General features: G+C 37.6%; 2 protein-coding genes across 7 annotated transcripts in view; both read right to left on the bottom strand.

Annotated features, from left to right (window-relative positions):
• Window positions 1-379: 379 nt before the first annotated feature.
• Window positions 380-5450, bottom strand: LOC139120689 (uncharacterized). 4 transcript variants are annotated; one of them, XM_070685246.1, is made up of 4 exons: window positions 5275-5450; window positions 3801-4150; window positions 3088-3142; window positions 380-2665 (listed from the first exon to the last, which is right to left on the bottom strand). In XM_070685246.1, exons 2-4 carry the CDS (start codon window positions 4099-4101, stop codon window positions 1432-1434), a joined length of 1590 nt encoding a protein of 529 aa, XP_070541347.1. In that variant the 5' UTR covers window positions 4102-4150; window positions 5275-5450; the 3' UTR covers window positions 380-1431. The 4 variants fall into 4 exon arrangements, with proteins under 4 accessions (XP_070541347.1, XP_070541340.1, XP_070541333.1 ...); XM_070685239.1 differs by lacking the exon at window positions 5275-5450 and adding an exon at window positions 5015-5159; XM_070685232.1 differs by lacking the exon at window positions 5275-5450 and adding an exon at window positions 5019-5159.
• Window positions 5451-5870: 420 nt separating this feature from the next.
• LOC139120660 (uncharacterized) overlaps window positions 5871-25641 on the bottom strand; it is a 60126-nt gene continuing 40355 nt past the window's right edge. Inside the window, exons 3-5 of one of the 3 annotated variants that reach the window (XM_070685196.1) lie at window positions 21444-21473; window positions 20191-20244; window positions 5871-9569 (exon numbers count right to left, since the gene is read on the bottom strand). In XM_070685196.1, the coding sequence (XP_070541297.1) occupies window positions 8342-8890 (549 nt within the window). In that variant the 5' untranslated portion in view covers window positions 8891-9569; window positions 20191-20244; window positions 21444-21473 and the 3' untranslated portion in view covers window positions 5871-8341. Of the gene's footprint in view, window positions 9570-20190; window positions 20245-21443; window positions 21757-25641 lie in introns of those variants that run through there. The other 2 variants (XM_070685189.1, XM_070685204.1) reach the window with 2 other exon arrangements.

Genomic DNA, 25641 nt, shown 5'->3' with positions numbered 1-25641 from the left:
GTTTGATATGAGATACTACTGAAATTGTTTGACATGTTGGAAGATAATGAATGGGTGACATGCATATATTAGACCCTGGTTTCAGACACGATAAATGAAACCATCTCTAAAATGACTTAATGGTCATGACCATGACTTTGTCCCTTTAATCTAGAAAGTATTTTCTTATTAAGGGTAAGGCTGACTTGTGACTTTCAAAAAAGAATCTACCTTTATCCTGCTATATGCATTTTGTCGATAATTCCTTTACTAATTTTTGAAATCAACTCGATCCAAGAGTTCATTGCACGTGCGCAGTCGTCTGTTAAGATGGCAGTCTGAAAACCGTATATAGAATCCATTTGTGGTATTCCATTTTTGTGACGTAGTAGCCCTTATCAGATTTGATTCTGTTTTTTTATCGCAGCAGTTAAAAATCACGAATAATTTCATTATGTAATAAATAAAGACCTGTAAAGCTGCTGAAGCTTTAGCTCTTGACGCGTCGACGATATCATCATTGATTTTATTTTTTGAAATCAGGTCAATGTTTCTTCTTCCATAAAGTATGTTGGAAAAGAAGTGACAGCTTAACAAAAACAAACTATGTTTAATTGGCAAACGAACTAAAATTATGTGATCACAAACAACACTGGATTCTAGACATTTCAATAACACGATGTGTTGAAAAACTGAATATAAGATATATCTACATTACTTTGCAAATAGAATAAAACACTGTAGTTACGAACAGACAAAAGGCTTAAGAGAATATATCAAAAACAGAAAGTTGTAGGGCTTCATCACCTTGTCAATGCATCGAAGCAGAATTGTTACCATGCGATACCAAGCAGACCATTGTCAAGTTCACTTAACACACATCAAAGTTGGTGTACAAATATGTGGCATCATTCGAAATAGATTGGAAGATCTATCGCTCGAGGGCGCTCATCTACGCTCCCGTGCGCCCTCGAGCGACCAACCTTCCAGTCTACGTTCGAACGGACTGCTGCGAAACACCCGATCAAATTCTCAGATATGTTCATAAATAAGCACCAAAGACTATTTTTGTATAATTTGATTTCCAAAACACCTGACATCACTTCTTGGTCTTTTTGCCATCGGTCCATATATCTTTCCTTCATGAATTTGACTTTGTTGTGTGTGCTGGTGCTTTACAATCTGGTCTGTGCTATTTTGCGTCTATGTTTACAACAATTGACTATGTATTACGAATTTTGACATAGTGTTACAGAATTATGGAAGGGTATGATTGATATTACTTTGAAAACAACCATTCATCTATTAGTGTTTCTGGTTATTGTGGCTTCTTGTAATCGAAGTTTCTTTTGGGGCCATTCATATAAAGGATAAATGTCTGGTGGCACTAACCAGGGCTTCATAGGTACATTCTGATGCGTACCCATGTTGATAATTTCCAAGCTCCTTGAATTAATTACCATGAAGGATCCTGCAAAATTCCTCATGCGTTTCGCGAATCGCCTGTAAGTCTCTTAATTCTTCTTTCATTTCTCTTGCTTTCTTGAATCTTCCCTTAAAGTGTTTTTGAATTAGTGTTTTAATGATCCGTTCCTTCCAAACTTCGATATCACTCTCCCGGGCATAGTCGTTCAGACCAACGTCTACAATCATCCGTTCGGCATCCACATCGAAATGCTTTTCGATGAAATCTGCAAGACCCGAGTGTCTGGTGACAAGGACAGGAAGTCCGGCTGCGATGGCTTCTATACCAACCATGCCAAAGGGTTCACTCCTCGATGGCATGATGAAGAGATGACTTTGCTTCAGATCTTCCATTATCTCTTTCTGTGTACCATACGGATGAAGGACGTACTGGAGATATTTCGATCTCTTGTACCCGTCGATAAAATTTCTGCTTTCTACGTGTTTGTCTTCAGGAATTCCTCTGATATCCCATTTCGGTAAAGGCATGCCCATACCAGCGTATTGCTCACATACTTTACTCAGGGCTTCGGCCATGATGTCATATCCTTTAAGATGTGCAACTCCGTCGACGCGACCGACGGTCAGGATTCGCACGGGATGGTTTGGTTCCGGTGGCGTGATTTCTAAGTCAAAAAACCCGTCATCAGGATATGGTATGTACTGCTTGTGGACCCAATTTTTCAGGCAATGGAACTTTCCGTCGTAGTTGTTGTATATGCGAGGACCGACAGAAAAAAAGGCATCCGACTGCTCTGCTAGCTCCATTATCCTTTTTTCTTTATCCTGAGTTTTTCTCGGATGGGCGCCCTCTTTGAAAACATCTGTGTCTTCTGGTATTATGTGAGCGAACTGAAACACTCTCTTTCCTTTGAGTCTGTCTTTTCCGATGTCGAGTGCGCCATCTGCGGTGACTGATATGTGACCGATTATGACATCCAAATTTTCTAAGGTTTCCAAATCTGGAAAATACGTTTTGTGTGTAATATTTATGAAGCTAAGCTCTGGTTTCTCGGATCCTTTTGGTACTGCTTGGATTACATTGATCTCTTTCTTTTCAGCATCCAAACGGTCCTCCTTAGATAGTTCATCCAGACTTGTGACATAGACATAAAAGCCAGCATCTTTCGCCTGCTTTGCGATTTGTCGATGAACGGTAGAAATCCCACCCTTTGAAGTTCCCCACTCGTCATTCAAAATAAGGACACTTTTTCGTGTTGAACTGTAGAAACACAAGTAGGAAAATGTGATTGGTTAATTTAGATAAAAATGATATCAGACAAAACCACTGAACAAATAAAGCACTGTTAAATTGGCATTTCATTACTTAGCGACCAATTATTACATTCATGAGGTAAAATGACAAATTTGAAATGTATTGAGTTCAAGAAATATAATTTTGTTTATTTCTAAGAACAAAACAAAATCTAATCTAAGACCTCTCGGTTAACGTCGTTACCAAGACTGAAAGAACGGTTTCTTGTCGAGTCTTTCAAACTTTATATTTTATTCTCGCTCAGTGTACTATTACATCCATAGAAGGTCTGTTTACGTTACTCTGCCTGTCTGATTGTCTGAAGGTCAGGCTCTTTTTCTTTCAAAATACAAATTTTCAATAATATTTACAGTGAAAGGTAAACTTACATTGTTTTTGGTCGTTTAGAACTGTCAACATCATCATGTATCATTCTCGCTTGATCTGAAGATAAAAAATATAACAAAATTTGCGATGTCACTTTATATGAAAAATGTCCACAACCCACAATACACAAGTTCGTATTAGGAACAGTAGAGAAAAACCAAGAACACATATGACTGAAACTGTACTTTAGCATCAATGCATATCTTTGAGAACAAATAATAAAAGACACCTTCATGTCATGTGGCTTTGAAAAGACTCATCCCTACTAATGTTGAATGGACATTATGCAAATGAAAACATAGGCATTTTCATGCCTGTGTTGCACGAAGACTGCTATACATTGCAAGCAAACAATAAGAACACAAGCTGATTATCACATGTGTTTCGTCCACCAGGAAGATGTATCGATGTTATTGAATGTTCAACATGGAAAGGATAGCATTTTAATATGTCTAAGTGCATATTGACGAATATTAGAACAGTAATGTAATATTCTTTGATGGACTGAGTCCCTCACTGTTGTCCAATCAGAATTTAGAAAGTCATGTCGCATATTTAATTATCATAAAAAAATTAGGGATTTGCATCCATTAAGTTTCTGAAATATGTTTTGTTTCGCTAACATTGCATATATTGTAAAATAATGTAATTTGTTTTGATTGCTGTGCCTCCTTTGAAGTTAGACTGCTATAGTTTAGAGTTTTTCTTCACTTACTTTCGTCCCCGGATGTAGAAAGGGAATCTAGCTCGGACATTGCGGCATCGTGCCTAGATTTCCCGCCATCACTTTTGTCAAAAATTGTCGGAGTCCTTGCATCTTGTTTCTGTAAATTCTCCACTGCCTTTTTCAACAAATTTCTCTGGCCCATGGTGAGGCCCAGCGATGATATATCTTCATTTGTTAGAGTCTTCAGGGCGTTTACTGTCGTCAGGTCCTCTTCGGTTAGTTTTTCAATCGTTTTGTCGAGAAGTTCAGCCTCTTTAGACCATTCAATGAAATCAAATCCCTTCGCCATCTTAGGTTCTTTGCTTGCAGTCGCCAATGTGTCTAATGCCGCCAATACCCTCTGTAGAAAGTAAAAAAAACCTTTCACTTAGCAGGTCAGAACACTTGGAATTTCTCGCGTACTAACGTTAAGGCGAATCGCCCACGAGAATGAAACCTGTTTTCAAGATTGGTCAAAAATAGTTATTTATACCTAAAAGGACGGACCATACATGCACATCATTACCAACCCTTCCGATAGCAAAATAATATGATTCCTATACAATTTTGAAGTTTGTTTCATATTATAAGTTTAATTTCGAAGGTCAAACTGCATAATCACGCAACCATTTTGTTCTTCAAGCTTGTCACGTTCAATTGAGAATCTGTGATTCAACGATATTATTACTTATGAAGGCTTTTTCTTATAATTTATTTCCTATAATTAGTATACACTTCTCCCTCAAACAACAGATTTTACAGTAAAATTCCCCATTTTGTTCAGAAGAGTATGAACAATGTGTGCTTAGTTTATCTAGGGTCAATTCACCATTAAAGTAGGTCATTTCGGGCGCCATTGTTTGGCGTACCAAAGTTGTGACCTATTTACCGATTTACACCCGGAAAATGACGTGCTTCCTATGTACATTGTACAGGTGTAGTCATCTAGTTCATGACATTGCTTATTAGCTCTTGTTCATATACTCGATAAAAATGTGCACTCGAGGGCCTTTGATCAAACGTTAGTTTCAGAAACCCACAAACAAACCGACTATAAGCGCGTAAGTTACAGTCATTTGTGTTCACCGGCCTGTATGTCTACGCAATTACGATAGGTGGATATCAATCATGGCGGCCACCTCGTTAGCTGACAGGTTCAGCTTACAGCTCCCGTGCACACATTTCGTATTGAAGTTGAATAAGGCAAGGCGACCTGATCTTACCTACCTAGCCTGACGTAGAATGGCCCTTTTGGACGTCCGTTCAGAAAATAAACGTGGTTCTACGCAGTCCACCTATGTCAGGAGCTGAAAACGGGACCCATTTATGTCTAAATGTGCGTATTTCGAGAGTTCAACCGTGTAATCAATCGTCTTACGCATGCGAAATGCGTCAAATAAGTGCCATACGGTGCCATTGGTCAGACAAATGACAAAACAGGGTTAGTTTAAGTTAATTATCCACCAGGACTAAAAGTACTTACCTATTTAAGTGCACTTGCGTACATTTTTCTTCAGCGTAAATACCTGAATTGTCCAGTTTATCTTACTGAAATGAGTCATTGGAATTCCCCGTCAGGTGCTTTGATATGACATCAAAGGTCAGTAAATTTACGTCGAGTACTAGGATATGACAGTAAAGGGTCAAAAACCCATTCAATCTTCTAATTATACTTTTGGCAAGCCAATGCAGGGGCAACCGATACTCTGAGCTAGTCAACTGCAAAGTCAACCGAAATGAGTTTTACCACTCGGCATACTTGTAAGCCAATGGTGAAGGACTCTGCTGAAAATGTTATTTTGATACGTAAATGGGCGCACTTTAGGGACAATGTAACTTTTGTTCGGCTGTGTCGATACTGCCGTTTCCAAGCTTTGTAATCACGACATTTGCACATTGTGTGTTAGTTCATAGACAGCTGTCTACTCATAAAAGTTTTGACATAACTGTGCTTACAACTTACGAGGAAAAGTTTACCAAGCTTTTCTGTCAGTGCTATTACGTTCATTTTATTATATACGGGGGACAACATCTGGAGACAACATTCCTTGTTCTGATGAGTCACTAAGAGCCGTTCGTAATATTTTCTATCATTGACTTTAGCCCTTTTATTGTAGATTATTTTAAACATTAAGTCATGCAACACATGAAAAGAATAAAGTTAACATGACGTTGAAGTACATCCGAAGTGACATTGCTATGTATTTCTTCAGAATTAAAAAGAGAGTCTAGTTCCTTCTTGAAAATCGTGGTAAAACCAAACACTGTTGTCAGTCTATTTTCGTATGGGCCACTGTTGTAGCAAACACCTCGCCACATAGAGGGACCGTCACCTCACGATTTTTGAAACAACGATCCTAGAAAAAGTTTTTGTTGTACATTACAAAAGTGATGAAAAAAATAACAAAAGCGTCTGTCATTTTTCTTTTGTAAAATCAATACTGCACTTTCTACCTGAGGTTAACAAATCCGACAAAACATTATGCTTATCGTATCGCATTCTTTATATAGATATATCATGCTACCCGTGATTATCAAAGCAAGTTTGAACATTTGTTTACGTTTCCTACGTCTGTGTGGAATATATGGGATTTATTTCGATCATCACCACATGTTTAAAGCCGAATTAGCTGCATCCTGTGAACTTTTTTTCCGATTAGGTGAAATCAAATGTCACTTGTGTAATAGGGCTTACCGAAGTGTGACCACAAAAGATTTCCAAACATTTGCAATGAACGTAAAACTTAGATAATAACAACTTAATAAATCTGGCCACCGCGTATATAAAAGTGTTATGCTCTTGAACATAATTGAGCAAATCCTCAACAAAGATGAAATGGTTATAATTTTAAGACAAAATGGCTTATAACATGGATTCAAAAGATCTGCCTGAGGATTGGGAATTTTTTTCTTTGTTTAAAAAGTAAGGGTCTTTAAAACGCACACCAGGTTATCAATGATTCCTGCATTTGTATTGACAAGAGAAAATGTATTCTTAAAATTCATATTTAACATTTTTATGATGCCATGTGCTTTGTATGTCTTGTCAACATTTATTCATAAAATTCGAGGTAAGGTAGTAGGTGCCTCGAAAATGAAAGACTGAAGCTCTTGCTCAAACGTTCCTCAAGAAAACTTCCATCCATGCACATTTTAAATCAATAATAAAAGAATTAGGTGTCGCTGTGCAAATGTTTGTACATGAAAAACAAATAATTGAGTATTTACAGATATTTGAAATTTAGAATGGCCGCTGTTCTGGGTTATATGCATGGGGAATTAAAATCCCCGATTTCCAAAAACCCAGCCAGTGAAAACTTTATTCTTTCAATAGCATTCAAAATGAGCTTTTTGCAAGTGGTAGGCCAAAAGAATACTGTAAAAGTGTGAGAGTCCGAATATCTGTCCCCGAGGCGTATTTTGCTTCGAGTGTCACTCAAGGAGACGAAAAGCCAAGGAAAATAAACGCTCTAAAACTAATTAATAAAGACACAAGTCGTAAACCAAACACGAACATGAAAAGTGGAAAGTAATGTGTTTGTTTGCTTCTTATTGTTTAACTGATATTCAAAATCCTTATTTGGAATAGACATAGATTGCTCGCTCGATTTGAAGTTTAAAGTGGATTAATCGTCCTTATTAACAATATCATATGTCTGATTTGATTGGTGCCATTTGTGGTTGGAAGTTAGTGAGACAATTACCTTGATGCACCTATTTGCATGTAAACATACATTTCATAATAAGCAATAAGGATACACAGGAATATAATGGGCCCTTTGTCTATAGCAGGACCATGCTTATTTAAGGAATAACTTTTGGAAAGTAAAGTTATAAACACAAATTTAAGAAAAAATGTTGTCCGGACGCAATCACAGCTGCATTTGGTTTTAACGTGGTTGGTTAAAACCTGTCATACGCATGGTTGGAATAAACTTGATGTACAGAGAGACTTAAAACTGAAATTCTGTAGAAATTGGGACCAAACTGCTTCGTCGACAACTTTCGTCCGTTGTTTCATTTGATAAAAATGCTTTTCATGATTTACCTTCTGAAACAAGAGAGGAAGTGTCCTTCATGTTTCTCTTCCAGATATCATCTTGCAAGTCTACATGGCCTGCGTTTATAACAAACGACTGATATGCCATATTTGTATAGAGCAAACGATTTTAGAAAAAAATGTTAAAAGGGCTCCTTTTTATTTCTTCTTTCTTTTGAACTGCAAATATCTATTTTCAACTAAAAAACCTGTCTTTGAGAGAAAGATGGTAACTCATATTATATTGAATTTACGTAGATGTTCTCCGTACAAATGGGTATATTGATTGATTGTGAAGTTAGTTTGCCATGTTTATACTTTTAAAAATAACGTTTTACATTGCTATACAAAAGTATGTACATCATTATATTAGTCGCTTTATTGGCCGAGGAAATCCTGTGATTTATCCCACGCAGACAAACCCAATACGAACAGCCTCTACAGTAAAGTGGTCTTCTTTAGTGTCTCTGTCAGAAGTAGGCGAACGTCATTAGATTTTAAGTTTTTTCATTTAGTTTCCCTGAAGCAACTTTTGGAATTCTTTGTGGGTGTCAGGTATTGCACTTAAAGATTGCAGTCTCTCCTTCATTTCAGCAGCTTTACTGAACTTGTTCTCCATATTTTTGCTGATCAAAGAGTCGATGATGCGCTTCCGCCAAATGTCGACGTCATTCTCCCGGGCGTAGTCGTTCAGCCCCACGTCTACAACCATTCTCTCGGCATCAATGTTGAATTGATCTTCGATGAAATCTGCGAGACCCGAGTGTCTTGTGACGAGGACAGGAAGTCCGGCTGCGATGGCTTCCATACCAACCATGCCGAAGGGTTCACTCCTCGATGGCATGATGAAGAGATGACTTTGCTTCAGATCTTCCATAATCTCCTTCTGCGTACCATACGGATGAAGGACGTACTGGAGATATTTCGATCTCTTGTACTTGTCGATAAAATTTCTGCTTTCTACGTGTTTGTCTTCAGGAATTCCTCTGATATCCCACTTCGGTAAAGGCATGCTTACAGCTGTGTAAAACTCACAGACTTTACTCAGGGCTTCGGCCATGATGTCATATCCTTTAAGATGTGCAACTCCATCGACGCGACCGACAGTCAGGATTCGCACGGGATGGTTTGGTTCTGGTAGCTTGATTTGTAAATCGAAGAAACCCTTGTCAGGATATGGAATGTACTGCCTGTGTACAACATTACTCAATCTACGGAACTTGCCGTCATAATGGTTGTATATACGAGGGCCCACGGAGAAGATCACGTCTGCACGCTTCGCGAGCTCTATGATGTTTTGCTCTTTTTCTTCGATTGTCTTCAGATTTTTGCCTTCTTTGAAAACGTCGGTGTCCTCTGGAATGGTGTGAGCGAACTGAAACACTCTGCATCTTTTTAGTCGTTCATCTTTGATGTCGGTAGCGCCCTCCGACGTTATTGGTATGTGGCCAATTATGATCTCAAAATTTTCTTTTTCCAGCTTTGGAAAATACGTCCTGTGGGTCTTATTTATACATGTACGATCTAGCTTCTCAGATCCTTTTTTACTCGCTACAATAACTTTGATTTTTTTCTTCTCAGCATCTGACAAGTCCTCCGTAGACGGTTCTAAAGTTGTGACGTGGACATCAAAACCAGCATCCTTTGCCTGTTGTGCAACCTGTCGATGGACGGTAGAAATCCCGCCCTTTGAAGTTCCCCACTCGTCATTCAAAATAAGGACTCTTTTCTTGGTTGGACTGATATAAGAATAAGAAGAAAACAGACTACTTCTTAAGAAACTGAAGTGGAAGCAACGAGCAATCCTAATAGTGTACTCGGTAACTATGGATTGTCACATTTAAACCAAACTGTGTAGATTTATCACCAGATTTTCTTTCCCTGTTACACAGACGAGTCCGAAATAAAGTCTATGATAATAGTCATTTAAGGGTTGACTCTGGAATCATCAGCTTGTTAGATTCTGCACCTTATTCATCATACTATTCTGTCATCTGGTGTAGAAATGCTTTTTACCTTAACAGCCAATAAAACTATGATTACAAATGTACAATATATATTACCTTCTTTTTTGACGTTTGCTTGTTTCATTTTCACCATGTCCACTTGTAGGCAACTCTGTTAATACGAAAGAATATATACGTTACTTTATATTCTTAAATAACTGAGTTTGTTATATTCTTAGGCCGCAAACAGCAGCATCATTGCGTAAGTCAGTGTTCATCGTGAGTATTGGCGTTGATCACATAGATTGCAGTTTAAGAAATTTGCAATCAGACATTTGATACTGTAGAAATGCTGTTGATGTTGATATAGAAGGCAAAATTAAATAACGTCGTTAGCTTGTCCTTGTTTCAATGCAAGCATTGCTTAAAGAGATTGTTTGACTACCATTTCGAATTTGAAATACCACGTTAGGGTAACGTATTCAAAATTGCAAGTGTGCCTTATTTTTATTCTTGATTGTTAGCATAGATACCTTAACGTTATCCCTGACGAGGAATGAGAAAGTTTCACTAGACGAAGAATGAAAAAATATTTATATCTGTTAATTTTATATTACACATATTTTAAATTTTTATTGTAAAATTTATCACACTTGTAATCAATATGCTTTTCCCTTTAGACTCTTTCTACCTGTTTATATGTTGTAAAATGTGACAATTTAACGATGAGGGGAACGTCACGTAATTTAGTTCATATTTTCACAGATCTACTGATTGGAAATTTTCATCCGACCGTAAAACACATTTTCGTCTATATTACCCAAATCATGTCAGAATGCCCTATGGTCAATTTTCCTACAGATTATGTACATTGTGTTATGTAAAATGGTACGGTTAACTGTTTAATTTAGTCTGAACTAAAATACATCCGAAAACACAACAACAACAACAACAACAAAACAGTGCATAGAGTATGCAATGTGCTGTGTTTCATAGACTTATGCCTTTAGTAACGAGTAAAGTGGATAAAAAAAATATATCTGTATTATAGATTGAACATTATGACTTACATATTTTTTCCGATTTATTCTTCTAATTTGGCACAGAGAGCGTGTTCATGTTGCAACCAACTTTTATTAAAGCTCCATAAGCTGTAACTTTTGGCTATTTTTCAGAAGTTTTGTTTTGTGGTTTCCCTACATTTTCCGCATTGAATCCATAAACTGTAATTTAATTCCAAGTATTTAGCACATAAACAGAACCTATATATAATCTACATTGTTGATGTTGAAAATTGTATTCAAGTCCGGACAAGAATTCATTTGTAAACAATAAACAATGATCACTACATCATATACAAGCTGTGTTGACAAAAAGAATACTCGAAATTTCAGCATGACAAACGGATTAGTGTCAGACATGGTAGTTGATATACAGAAGCAGCATACTGAAAAATTTGCCATAAGTTACAGCTTATGTCCCTTTAAGGTTTCGTTTTTTAACTGACAATGTTCTCTGTTCTCAGGAAACTAATACTTCTCTGTCTCTATGACTTGGTGTTGTCACTCTCTGCTTTTGCTTACTTAAGAATGCTTTGAGTCACCATAGATGAATTGTTCATAAATTTTAAATATTTTGTTTGTGTTGCAGTCTATGCGATGTTTGGTTCTCTTACCAGGAGTTGACCTTGGCTCGGATTCATCTCCTAGATCCATTGCATCCCCGCTATTAGTGTTGTCAGAACTCGCCTTAGCATTTCGTCGCTTAAGCTTCTCAACCTCCTTCTTTAACAAATTTCGCTGTCCAAGCGTTAACTTTAGTGACAGTATGTCTGCCTCAGACAAGGTTTCTAAGACCTCCGCTGTTGTGAGGTCCTCTGCCTTCAATATTTCGACTGTTGTCTGGGTAAGCTTGGCCTTGTTCGACCATTCATTAAAGTCAAATTCCATCGCTATTTAAATTGTAGACACAGGACAGATTAATTGGCTATGGCATTTATTAGATTATTGTAATCCTTGTTTGATTGCACTTGATTTCTCCAGCCTATCTCAATAAACTGTAAAAGGTGCTTATTTGTTGAACCTCTTACCGATACTACACGTCAATCCGCAAAAAATCTGCAAAAAAAGAGAAATCCAGAATAACCTCGGCCACATATATCCATAAGGCATGTGTATGTGTTACGCACACAGAGGAAATTTAACCGTTGTTTCAACAGTCATGCACATGGTGATTGATATCTTGGCAGAAAGCTAGAGCCTCTGAGAAAGACGAATGGACTGCAATAATCGTAGTTCTTCACAGTTTAGTTTACATTATCTGTGTTTTGAAAATTCTCTTCCTCCTCTTTAAGCTGCAACACTAGAAAACGGTTGCATCCTTGAGATCCAAGCATAAGCACACTTAAGGTACCTTCAAATCTAATAAAGATGTATATTTTGACCCATTGTTTCTATAGCTGACCAGGAAAGGGTACAATTCATAGTTTCGTCGAACAGGGTGTCATGAAACATTCACGACTTTGATTTTCAAATCATACGTAACAACGGATAACATTCCATCATAGGGTAGATTCACATGTAATCTTTTACCGTCTTTGCCATCGTCAAGATGGTAAAAGATGTAAACAGAGTGTGACAGGTTTCAATACTGGTGAAGCTATTACCCTTGAAAAATATTGTGATGTCATATTCAATGGGTCATATTCCCGCTTATTTGTTTTCAGAATCGTTGTGAACCTATTGTCCATATATGGTCAGCACGTGGTACGTGTAAATTGTTCAGATCTTGCAACAGAGTTTGAAGATGCGCACGGAAATGCATCTATTGGCGTAGAAAAAATATGCATGAACCACTCGATGGCTTATAGAAATCACACGTTTTAACTTCATTGCATTGGTTACGACCGAACCCTTTGGGGTCATAGGTGTTTGTTTCGGTTTCGCATTTCCAAAATATCACTGTTCTGAATTTTTCTCCCAATCATTAAGGTCACTTATCAGCTTTATATAAATTGGCTAACTTGATAAAAATGTCAATGTCAAAGAAACGACTAACAACCTGTAAGTACTCAATGTCAACATGGACTAATCCGAAATCAGGGTTGAGAATTACTCCTTTAAGAATATGTGATAGAATTGTTAAAGCACTGGAACAGCTTGTTACTATCTATCCCTAAGTGATTAAGATATAATGGCACCGTACGCTGTTGCTCAGACCCCTATAATTGTGATCTCTGTTTCAGTCAAATTTAGCGTCTGCCCGAAGAACACCTGTGCCGCCATTGTTTCCGTTAAGCGTACAGCCTTGTAGCAGCTTTCTGTTGTTTGTTCATCGATGCCGTCATGGCTAACATGACACATTATGACGTAGGACTGTGACTATCACGCAGTGCGAAACAGAACAGCCCGTTTTTGAATATCGAGCAACTATAGACATCAGGTACAATCTATGGAGTAACACAACAGTATTTTGCGAACAACAATTTATAAGGTCAAAGTGCGCTTCGGCTTTCAAGGGTCAAGTAAGGACGCCATTACTCGAAGCTTCACAATTGTCACGGATTATAGGAAAAATTAAATGAAGACAATAAAAAATTGAAACTGTAAACATACCATATTTCAATTTATAACATCATACTCATACTCTTTTTTGCAAATCCCATGCAAGGTTTGAGAATGTGGAACGCCGCAGCTTCACCGTTCGGGGATTTTAGTGCATTGTGACAGTACGTCAACGCTGCTCAATAATCATTACGTAGAGATAAAACTATGTTGTTGATATTTTAAACACGGCGAAACTGAAAATACTTCACTGAAGTTTAGGCGATTTACAGAGGTGAAGTCCGTACCAAAGCTAACATATTATACCTGGTATCTAGTAGCCAGAAACGACAACTGAAAAATACGAACAACCATATTGCGATAATATTACCTGCAAATCTCGCGCTACCTTTCATCAAATACTATAATAGTCTCGCAAGCCTTTAGTCGACTCCATATTTAAACTGCCAAATTCAAAAAGTCAAAAATAGGGTAGACTCTAAAAACTGCATGAATCGAAACTACATACCGTTTCAGAAATCTGCTTGCTCTGCTATGACGTCGAAATGATTATTGCGGAAGAATATTTGAACTTTGACCCCATAAACTGCTACAGTGTAAAGTCCCGAAGTTGGAACCAATCGCATGCATAATTACATCATGATTTGGCTGTCAACCCCGTTTATTCACAGTGTACAATAATTTAACTGACACAATTGCCTTAAAGGAGAACATAGTCGGAACTAAATGCTCTTGAATAAATATGCAGAAAAGTATACTACATGTAAAGTAATTTATGAGTCAAGAAAATTTTGAATTTGTCTCTTATTAAAGATGTGCTGTCATGCGTATACGCAGATCTTGTAGTTACATGTCCTTCAAGTGTGACATGCCCCAAATTCTTACCAAAATATGTCAGCATGTCATGCTCTCTGTGTGCTTGTAGTTTTGGCTTATACGGTTGATCAAAGGTCAAGGGGCTCTCAATGCGGCCATTTTGTGCTTCTTTCTTGTCACGTCCTCTCCAGGATATTTATATTCTGGAGAAGGAACAATTGGTGGCACGAAGAAAAGGGTGAGATATTCTTGTGTTCAAAATCCTGCACGTAATGTTCATTGTGCTTAGCTGCTGTGAGTAAACGAGTTCGAACGATCTGTATGTAGAATACATTTTGGGTCAATATACTGTAAGCAGGTCATTAAGGACACCGCTATACTGCGAACCAAAGTTGCCATCGATTTAGCCCCTGCAAATGTCCCGTGTATGCTTACAATTAGTATCGCAGCTGCATAGTTTTCAGACTTACTTGGTTATTCGTCCTTTATTTAACCAAAAGAATGAGGCGTACGGTCATAATATTCTGCAGAAAAACCGAAGACAAACTGATTATTCTCACGTCTAGTTACTGCCATCGGCATTTGATCAGCTGACATCTATCCAATAGCATTTCGTGGAAATCAAACATGGCGGCTGTGCTTGTTGTTGTCAACCTTCGCTAAGCGATTGTGCACAAAGCAATTTCACCGTTAAAAATCTAATGTAAAACATATTCATACTCCTGGCAAAAATCAAAAGTGTCGTCAACACGGACGGTACAAACTTAAAAAACAGGATATATTTGTGTAGTGAGGTAAGTCTGTATAGGCTTAATGGTGTCCACCATATTCATACTATCACACGTCCGAAACATGTCAAATTAGATCCATATGATTCCATAGCTTAGACAAGAGACAGAAATGGTGCTGGCTGCAGTTTGAAGCCACGAGAACAGAAATGTACTTACCAACTCAAAATGCTCGGTCCATATCTTTCTTCCGCAGCAGTATTTGTCATACTACAAAAATGTGGGGCTTTCCGTCCAGTTTTACAGCTATGAGTTTAAAGGTCACAAACATGCTGTACCCACTACCAGTTATTAGAGGAGGATTGAAACTGGTGTAATGGTCACGGCAAAGTCAACCAATACCTTTTCTTACCTATTATCTACTCTGTTTACTACTTATACGGAAATGATTGTGAAACGGCTCTTTTGTGCCTGAAAGGCCGTTTACAATACAAGTACGTTTACAATACAACATTCAATTCCCTTGGTGAATTGCTACTGGTGTTCTGCACAGTTTCGATTGTGGGGATTGACGCCTTTTTGTTGCAGTTATTTGAAAGCTCAGTCATGCCGATTGAACTAACATTTTGAATATCAATCGAAACAACGTTGCAGTGCACTGCTACAGAGCGCCAGGAACAGTCTGTTTCTTTGAATCACCATGGTAGCAAATGCCTTAATTCTCTTTGAAAACAGCAAACTTTCTGTTTGAAAGCACGAACTAGTAAAATCATGCGTATCTTTGTTTTATCCATCATCCAAGAGGCAAAAGCCAAATTAAAGGATAGGGTGCCCATAACCCACTTCCAAATGGAGCAATGAGGAGTAAAGGCTTGCTCAACGGCTCAACACCGTGCTGGAGTCTCGATCTCAACATCCTCCGATAGTGAGTCGGTACTCTAACCACTGCCCCACGGTTCCTCCACATTGATAAAAGTATGAATTCCGCATAGAGAATAATCCTTTGAGCTCGTTAAGCTGTAGCTTTGACCACTTCCTCACTTATGATTATTTTTTATGTTATTATAGCGTAAATTTTTGTAGCACTCCATGACATTCCCAGTACCCTACCCTTTAATGCAGTTTGTTTGTAACAGTCTCAACGTATAGTTGAGAAGGTGATTCTGATGTGCATTAACGTTCAGTTGGCATGCATGATCACACAGCACATTGTACTCCATGCGTTTTGCTGTAAGTGTATCACTGTGTTTTCACATGTTTTAGGGAAACGAAGAGGACACTTAATGCTTATTTCAAACAAAATGATGAACAATTTATTAATTTAAACACTATTTTCCCTAGTAGAAGATCGCACAGTTATATTGGAATTCCTATTGTGATTGTCCAACCTGTCGACAAAGCTAGTTTGTGTACATATGGCAATGTTATTGTTAACGCGTGAGTTTTTTCCGGACTCGATTTAATCTGTCCTCCTTTGTTGCTTTGAGAGGCTCATATCTTATTTTCAACGTACTTATAAATAAATGCAATTATTTTACATAATGGTATAGAATGAAAAATAATCATGAGAAATGTCAACTATTTTCCCGTTATGCAAATCTAAAGAGTACAGATGACGGACAACAATTTTCTTTGTGTATCTCGTTGTTACATGATTTCTAACTTATCTTTCGCTTTATTATAACCAGAGTAAGATGTTCTGATTAGTAGTTTTCTCTCTCTGTATACAAAATATCGTACAAAGCTGGACAATCGCATGATGCTTTTAAACGCATGCCAGGTCATCGATGAGTCCTGTATATTGACAGCCGAATACGGTTTCTTCAGACTATTACGTGAGAACAAAAACGGTGAAGTCAGCGATTTTCATGGAAATAACATTTATTACGAAAGAAAATAAATCACTAAGTCAAGGGATAAAGTGCAAACTGTAAAAGTAAAAAATCCAGAGTTGAGTCAGACAGACCGATGAAGTGCGAAGTCCTTCGACTTGCAGGCTTGAGGTTGGTCCGTGCATAGTCCACAGAATAAATCCAGCGTGGCTGTGAAGGTCTTGAAAAGTCTTGAAATTAACTCTGCTTGAGTGATGCCAAAGTCTTTAATTGAAATCCCAAATGTCTGAATGAAAAACTGTGCTGTCCTCTATTTATACTCAATGATTCTATACAGAGAATATAAGTACAGTCTAGAACTTCTATTGATATATGCTGATTACTATTCTAAAATATCTTCACTCCCAGAGAATGGGAAATTTCCAGAAAGTTCTAAACATGACCAATTAAATTCAAGGTCATTGAGGAGAATGACCTTAAGAATGTCCCAGACTAATTAAACTCAGGTCATGGGGGGATTACCTGTATAACAAGGTACATATTGTAAATGTTAGAGTGCCATTGTATCGCGTTCTTCTCTTTGTCTTGTTAACAATCAATATTTGTATGCATATGGACCACAAATCACAGTGACGAAAAGATCAGAAAAACTAATAAATTTCATAAAGGAATAGCACAAATACGAAGCTGAAAAAACAATCATAGTCTTGTGGAGATAGTACTGTGTAGAGAATAAAACAGATATTTGGAGTACCTATTACAATTTAAAGACTTTGAAAGATGTTTTGATATATTCATGTGTGTGAAAACTTTATTTGTGAAAACTTTATTTATTCCATGAACTTCAAAATGAGCTCCCACAAGTGAAAGGCGAAAAGAATATTGTAAAAGTTTGAGAGTCGGAACATTTGCCTAGTTGCGCATTTTACTCAAGTATTGTTTGTTTGTTTGTTTGTTATTTTTTAAAGAAGAAAAGTGATGTTCGAAGTCCTTATATAGATTCCTCACTCCATTTGAAGTTTAAGGAGAAACGTTCTTCCCATTGAACAATATCACATGTCTGATTTGATTGATGCCATGTGTGGTTGGAAGTTAATGAGACAATGACCTCAGCGCGTTATACGTGTTACGTGCATGCATGTCAACATACGTTTATGACAAGCAATGCGGATACACGGTTATACTATGGCCCCTTTTCCTATGGCAGGACTATGTTACTTAGGAATAATGTTTGCGAAGCTACAGTTACTATACAAATTTAATATAAAAGTCGTTTTCTGAACTCACCTCAAAGCTGCATGTTGATTTAACGTTGGTTTTACCCTTTCAAAAGTACACGGTGAAAATGCTTGATATACAAAGAGAATTAAAACTGAAATTCAACTGACGTGGGACCAAAATGCTCAGTTCGTTGCTAATTTACGTCCATTGTTTCATTTGATAAACATACTTTTCATGATTCTACTTCTGTGACAAGAGAGAAAGTGTCCTTCATGTTTCTTTTGCCAGATATAAGCTTGCAAGTATTTTCAGCATGGCCTCCTTTTATAGAAAATGACAGATATGCAACATCTGATAAAAAGTCGATATTAATGAAAAATGTTAACATGGATCTATTTTTTTTACACTTGCAGTAACTCCACTTTTATGCCATCGCGAATTTTTATTAGCAACAAACAAACCAGTCTGAGAGAGAAAAATAATGTGTCACTCACACATACCAGTTATATCAAATATACGTTGACGGTCGTGCTCCGTATGAACTGGTGTTTGATGTTGATGTGCTCCGTAAAAATTGGTGTCGCAGTGTTTTTGGGACATTTAAAACAATGTTTATATTTCCATGCAAAAACTATGTATATCATTATATTTGTCGCTTAATTTTCGAGTTGTCTTCTTTAATGTGTCCAAAATAGGTAATACGAATTTAGTCTCGTTTCAAGTCTATTCACTCAGTTTCCCTGAAGCATGTTTTGAAATTCTTCGTGTGTGTCAGTTATCGCACTTAAAGGTTTCAGTTTCTTTTTTATTTCTGTAGCTTTACTGAACGTACTCTGAATATTTTTGCTGTTCAGAGCGTCCATGATACGCTTCCGCCAAATATCGACATCGTCCTCACGGGCATAGTCGTTCAGCCCCACGTCTACAACCATTCTCTCGGCATCAATATTGAAGTGATCTTCGATGAAATCTGCGAGACCCGAGTGTCTGGTGACGAGGACAGGAAGTCCGGCTGCGATGGCTTCCATACCAACCATGCCAAAGGGTTCACTCCTCGATGGCATGATGAAGAGATGACTTTGCTTCAGATCTTCCATTATCTCCTTCTGTGTACCATACGGGTGAAGGATGTACTGGAGAAATTTCGATCTCTTGTACCTGTCGATAAAATTTCTGCTTTCTACGTGTTTGTCTTCAGGAATTCCTCTGATATCCCATTTCGGCAAAGGCATGCTACAGCAGTGTAAAACTCACAGACTTTACTCAGGGCTTCGGCCATGATGTCATATCCTTTAAGATGTGCAACTCCATCGACGCGACCGACAGTCAGGATTCGCACGGGATGGTTTGGTTCTGGTAGCTTGATTTGTAAATCGAAGAAACCCTTGTCAGGATATGGAATGTACTGCCTGTGTACAACATTACTAAGTCTACGGAACTTGCCGTCATAATGGTTGTATATACGAGGGCCAACGGAGAAGATCACGGCTGCATGCTTCGCGAGCTCTATGATATTTTGTTCTTTTTCTTCAATTGTCTTCGGATTTGCGCCGTCTTTGAAAACGGTGTCCTCTGGAATGGTGTGAGCGAACTGAAACACTCTGCATGTTTTTAGTCGTTCATCTTTGACTTTGGTAGCGCCCTTCGACGTTATTTGTATGTGGCCAATTATGACCTCAAAATTGTTTTCTTTCAATTTTGGAAAATACGTCTTGTGGGTAATATTTATGCAGTCAAGAGTTTTCTTCGTAGATCCTTTTTTAATCGCTGTAATAAGTTTGATCTGTTTTTCTTCAGCATCTAACAAGTTCTCCCTGGACGGTTCTTCTAAAGTTGTGACGTGGACGTCAAAACCAGCATCCTTTGCCTGTTGTGCAACTGTCGATTGACTGTAGAAATCCCGCCCTTTGAAGTTCCCCACTCGTCATTTAAAATAAGTACAGCTTTCTTGGTTGAACTGAAATGAGAATAAGAATATGAAAGACTATAGTTCATAAGAAAGTGAAGTCGAAGCAACGTATGAATTGTCAAATTTTAACCAAACTGCGTATATTTATCATCAGATTTTTCCCCTGTAATACGGACATTGAGTCCGAAATAAATTCTATAATAATAGTAATTTAAGTGTTGACTCTGAAAACATCACTTTGTTTGATTCTGCACGTTATTCACATACTATTCTACCATCTGTTGTAGAGATTCTTTACCTTAACAGCCAATAAAAACATGATTACAGGTGTGCAATATGTATTACCTTGTTTCTGACGTTTGCTTGTTTCATTTTCACCATGGGTACTCGTAGGCATATCTGTAAATGCAACAGAATATGTACGTTACTTTACATCCGTAAATAACTGAGTTTGTTATATTCTCAGACCGCAAACAGAAGAATTATTGCGTAACTCAGTGTAAATCGCGAGTATTGGAGTTGATCACATAGATTGCAGTTCAAGAGATTTGTAATTAGACATTTGATACTGTACAAATGCTGTTGATGTTGATATAGACGGGAAATTAAATAACTTTGTTAGCCTGTCCTTGTTTCCCTGCAAGCATTGCTAAAAGAGATATGGATGGGCTACCATCTGAGTTTTAAACGCCACGTTATGTTAACTTTTAACAATTTGTAAGTGGTGCCTGATTTTAGTCTTAATTGTTAGTATGAATACTTAAAGTTAGCCCTGACGAGAAATGAGAAAGTTTCATTTGACGAAGTATGAAAACATATGCCGACCTGTTATATCTTAAAATATTACCGTAACATTGATCACATTAACATTATACTCAATATGCTTCTCTTTAGACTCTTTTTACCTGATCCCATGTTTTCAAAGTGACAATTTAACGATGATGGGAAATTAACCAAAATTATGTTATCTTTTAAAGATTCACTAATAGGATTTTCCATCTGACCATAAACTACATTTTCGTCTCTGTTCCCCAAATCATGATTGAATGCTGTATGGGCAATTTCTCCTAAACGGTATGTATATGGTGCAATGTGAAATGGTATTGTTAACTGGGAAATTTTAGTATGAACTAAGATATATTTTTAAACAGAAAAAATCCGTAGAGTATACAATGCGTTGTATTTTGAAGACTAATGCTGTTTGTCACGATCATTAAAAGGGAGAATAGGAAGAAAATTTTTCTGTTTTATGGATTAAAGGTTATGAAAATATTCCCCGAACGTTACGCTACTATTGTTTTTAAAATAGAGGTGAGTCATTGCCTAACAATACTCTACTCTTAAATATTTCTCTGCATGTTTGTTTTTCTAAACCGGTACGAAGAATGTGATCATGTTGCAAACCAACTGTTTTGTAAGGTTTCGTCTCTGATTACTGACATTGTCCTTGAAAAGCTAATTCTCACTGTCTTTATGACTTGGTGTTGTCAGTTACTGCTTTTGCGTTCTTAGGTTGCATTGAGTCACCCTAAATAAATTGTTCATAATGTTTAAGTATTTGCTTGTGTGGCAATCTATATGACGTTTGCTCTGCTTACCAGGAGTTGAACTCGGCTCGGATTCATCGCCTTCGTCCATTGCTTCAACGCTATCAGTGTTGTCAGAACTCGCCTTACGTCGCTTCAGCTTCTCGACCTCTTTCTTTAACAAATTTCGCTGTCCAATCGTTAACCCAAGTGACGTTATGTCTTCCTCAGATAAGGTCTCTAGAGCCTCGGCTGTTGTAAGGTCCTCTGTCTCCAATTTTTCGACTGTTGCCTGGGTAAGCTTGGCCTCTTTGACCATATATTAAAGTCGAATGCCATCGCTATTACAGTTTTATGCAGATAATAGGATGTTCTTCAACCTGTCTCAATAAACTGTAAAAGTGCCAATTTGCTGAACCTCTTACGGTACATATAAACCCACAAAAATCTACAGAAAGAATAACAACAAAAAAGAATAAGCTCGGGCACAAGTTTTTTCTTCAGAAACAAGTATTCTGTTTAAGTAATAGACGTTATTTTCATCAGTCATGTTTATGTGCACACAGGAAACGTTCCCATTATGATTGGCGTCTTGGCAGAAAGTTGAGGGCCTCTGAGAAAGACGGTTGGAATGCATTAATCTGACAGTCATTCATAGTTTAGTCGAATAAGGTATGAGGAAGCTTTAAAAACTTTGATTTTGAAACCATACATAACAACGGATGACATTTAATCACAGGGTAGATTCATATTTATTCTTTTACCGTCTTTACCATCGTTAGAATGGTAAAAGATGTAAACAGAGTATGACAGGTTTCAATACTGATGAAGCTATTACCATTCAGGAATGTTGTGATGGCGTAGTCAAATCTGGAGTAAGGTTATATTCCCGCTCATTTGTTTTCAGAATCGTTGTGAACCTATTGTCCATATATGGTCAGCACGTGGTACGTGTAAATAGTTAAGATCTACCAGCAGAGGTTGAGGATGCGCATGGAAATGCATGTATGGGCGTAGAAAAAATATGCATGAACTACTCGATGGTTTATAGAAATCACACGTTTTAACTTCATTGCATTGGTTACAACCGAAACCTTTGGGGTCATAGGTGTTTGTTTCGGTTTCGCATATCACTGTTCTGAATTTTTCTCCCAATCATTAAGGTCACTTATCAGCTTTATGTAAAATGGCTAACTTGATAAAATGTCAATGTAAAAGAAACGACTAACACCCTGTAAGTACTCAATGTCAGCATGGACTAATCCGAAATCAGGGTTGAGAATTACTCCTTAAAGAATATGCGATAAAATTATTAAAACTCTGGAACACCTTGTTACTATCTATCCTTAAGTAATTAAGATATAATGGCATCGCACGCTGTTGTTAAGAACCCCTATATTGTGATCTCTGTATTCGTCAGATTTAGCATGTGCCCGAAGGTCACCTATGTCGCCATTGTGTTTGTGAAGTGTACACGCCTTGTGGCAGCTTTCTATTGTTTGTTCATCGATGTCGTCGTGGCTAAAATGACTCATTATGAAGTAGGACTGTGACAATCACGCAGTGCGAAACAGAACATACCTCCCGTTTTTGAATATCGAGCAACTATAGACATCAGGTACAATCTATGGAGTAACACAACAGTATTTTGCGAACAACAATTTATAAGGTCAAAGTGCGCTTCGGTTTGCAAGGGTCAAGTAAGGACGCCGTTACTCGAAGCTTTACAATTGTCACGGATTATAGGAAAAATTAAATGAAGACAATAAAAAATCGAAACTGTAAACATACCATGTTTCCATTTATAACATTACTTGTACTCTTTTTTGCAAACCCAATGGAAGGTCTGAGAATGCCGCAGCTTCACCGTACGGGGATTTTAGTGCATTTTCATAAGTACATCAACGCTCCGGGAAAATCATCACGTAGAAATAAAACTATGTTGTTGATATTTTAAACAGGGCGAAACTGAAACTACTTCACTGAAGTTTAGGCGATTTACAGAGGTGAAGTCCGTACCATATTATACCTGGTATCTAGTAGCAAGAAAAGACAACTGAAATATACGGACAACCATATTGCGATAATATTACCTGCAAATCTCGCGCTACCTTTCATCAAATACTATTGTAGTCTCGCAAGCCTTTAGTCGACTCCATATTTCACCTGCCAAATTCAAAAGTCAAAATTACGGTAGACTCTAAAACCTGCATGAACCGAAACTACATACCGTTTCAGAAATCTGCTAGCTCTGCTATGACGTCGAAATGATTATTGCGGAAGAGTATTGAACTTTGAACCCCCCGTAAACTGCTACAGTGTAAAAGTCCCGAAGTTGGAACCAATCGCATGCATAATTACATCATGATTTGGCTGTCAACCCCGTTTATTCACAGTGTACAATAATTTAACTGACACAATTGCTTTTAAGAGAACATAGTCGGAACTAAATGCTCTTGAATAAATATGCAGAAAAGTATACTACATGTAAAGTAATTTATGAGTCAAGAAAATTTTGAATATATCTTTTCTTAAAATATGTGCTGTCATGCGTATCTATAGATCTTGTAGTTACATGTCCTTCACGTGTTACATGCCCCAAATTCTTATCAAAATATGTCAGCATGTCATGTTCTTTGTGTGCTTGTAGGTTTGGTTTTTACGGTTGATCAAAGGTCAAGGGGCTCTCAGTACGCATGCGGCCATTTTGTGCTTCTTCCTTGTCACGTTCTCTCCAAAATATTTATATTCTGGAGAGGGAACAACTGGTGGCACGAAGAAAAGGGAGAGATATTCTTGTGTTCAAAATACTGCACGTTAAGTAATGTTCATTGTGCTTAGCTGCTGTGAATAAACGAGTTCGAACGATCTGTTTGTAGAATATATTTTGGGTCAATATACAGTAAGCAGGTCATTAAGGACACCGCTATGCAGCGTACCAAAGTTGGCATCGATTTAGACCCTGTAAACGTCCCATGTATGCCTACAATTAGTATCGTAGCTGCATAGTTTCCTGGCTTTAGAACACTTGGTTATTTTTCCTTTATTTAACCAAAAGAGTGCGGCGTACTGTCATAATATTCTGCAGAAAACCCGAAGACAAACCGATTATCCACGCGTCTGGTTACTGCCATCGGCATTTCATCAGCTGACATATCTATACAATAACATTTCGTGGAAATCAAAAATGGCGGCCGTGCTTGTTGTTGACAACCTTCGCTAAGTGATATTGAACAAAGCAATTTGACCGTTAAAAATCTAATGTAGAAATGTAACATATTGATACGCCTGGCAAAAGTCAACAGCGTCGTCAACTCTGGCGGTAAAAACTTAAAACAGAATATATTTGTGTAGTAAGGTAAGTCTGTGCAGGGTTAATGGTGTTCACCATATTCATACTATCACACGTCCGAAACATGTCAAATTAGATCCATATAATTCCATAGCTTAGACAAGAGACAAAAATGGTGCTTGCTGAAGTTTGAAGCCACGAGAACAAAACCGTACTTACCAACTCAAAATGCTCGGTCCATGTCTTTCTTCCGTAGCAGTATTTGTCATATTACAAAAATGTGGGGCTTTCAGTCCAGTTTTACAGCTCTGAGTTTAAAGGTCACAAACATGCTGTAACAACTACTAGTTATTAGAGGAGGATTGAAACTGGTGCAATGGTCACGGCAAAGTCAACTATTACCTTTTCTTACCCTTTTATCTACTCTGTTTACTACTTATACGGAAGTGATTGTCAAACGACTCTCTTTGTGCCTGAAAGGTCGTTTACAATACAACATTCAGTTCCCTTGGTGAATTGCTACTGGTGTTCTCCACAGTTTCGATTGTGGGGATTAACGCCTTTTGTTGCAGTGTATTTGAAAGCTCAGTCATACCGATTGAAAAAAACATGTGGAATTACATTCGAAACAACATTACATTCGAAAAACGTATAGAGCGCCAGGGACAATCTGTTTCTTTGAATCTTCATGGTTGCAAATGCCTTAATTCTGTTTACAAACAGCAAACTTTCTGTTTGAAAGCACGAACTAGTAAAATCATGCGTATCGTTCTTTTATCCATCATCCAATAGGCAAAAGCAAAATTACAGGTTAAGGTGCTCATGACCCACTTCCAAATGGAGCAATGAGGAGTAAAGGCTTTGCTCAAAGGCACAACACCGTGTTGGAGTCTCGATCTTAAATTCCTCCGATAGTGAGTCGGTGCTCTAACCACTGTCCCACGGTTCCTCCACATTGATAGAAGTATGAATTCCGCA

The sequence above is a fragment of the Ptychodera flava genome, chromosome 2 (assembly GCF_041260155.1).
Source record: "Ptychodera flava strain L36383 chromosome 2, AS_Pfla_20210202, whole genome shotgun sequence".
Classification (NCBI taxonomy): domain Eukaryota; kingdom Metazoa; phylum Hemichordata; class Enteropneusta; family Ptychoderidae; genus Ptychodera; species Ptychodera flava.
This window is presented reverse-complemented; position numbering and strand designations above follow the sequence as displayed.

What these genes read in the sequence shown, in the direction of transcription:
- LOC139120689 (XM_070685246.1), bottom strand. Translation starts at nt 4,101, where the DNA reads ATGGCGAAGGGATTTGATTTCATTGAATGGTCTAAAGAGGCTGAACTT. An exon ending in TTCTACATCCGGGGACGAAA is followed by an intron (nt 3,143 to 3,800) that starts GTAAGTGAAGAA and finishes TTTTATCTTCAG; the next exon opens with ATCAAGCGAGAATGATACAT. An exon ending in TCTAAACGACCAAAAACAAT is followed by an intron (nt 2,666 to 3,087) that starts GTAAGTTTACCT and finishes GTGTTTCTACAG; the next exon opens with TTCAACACGAAAAAGTGTCC.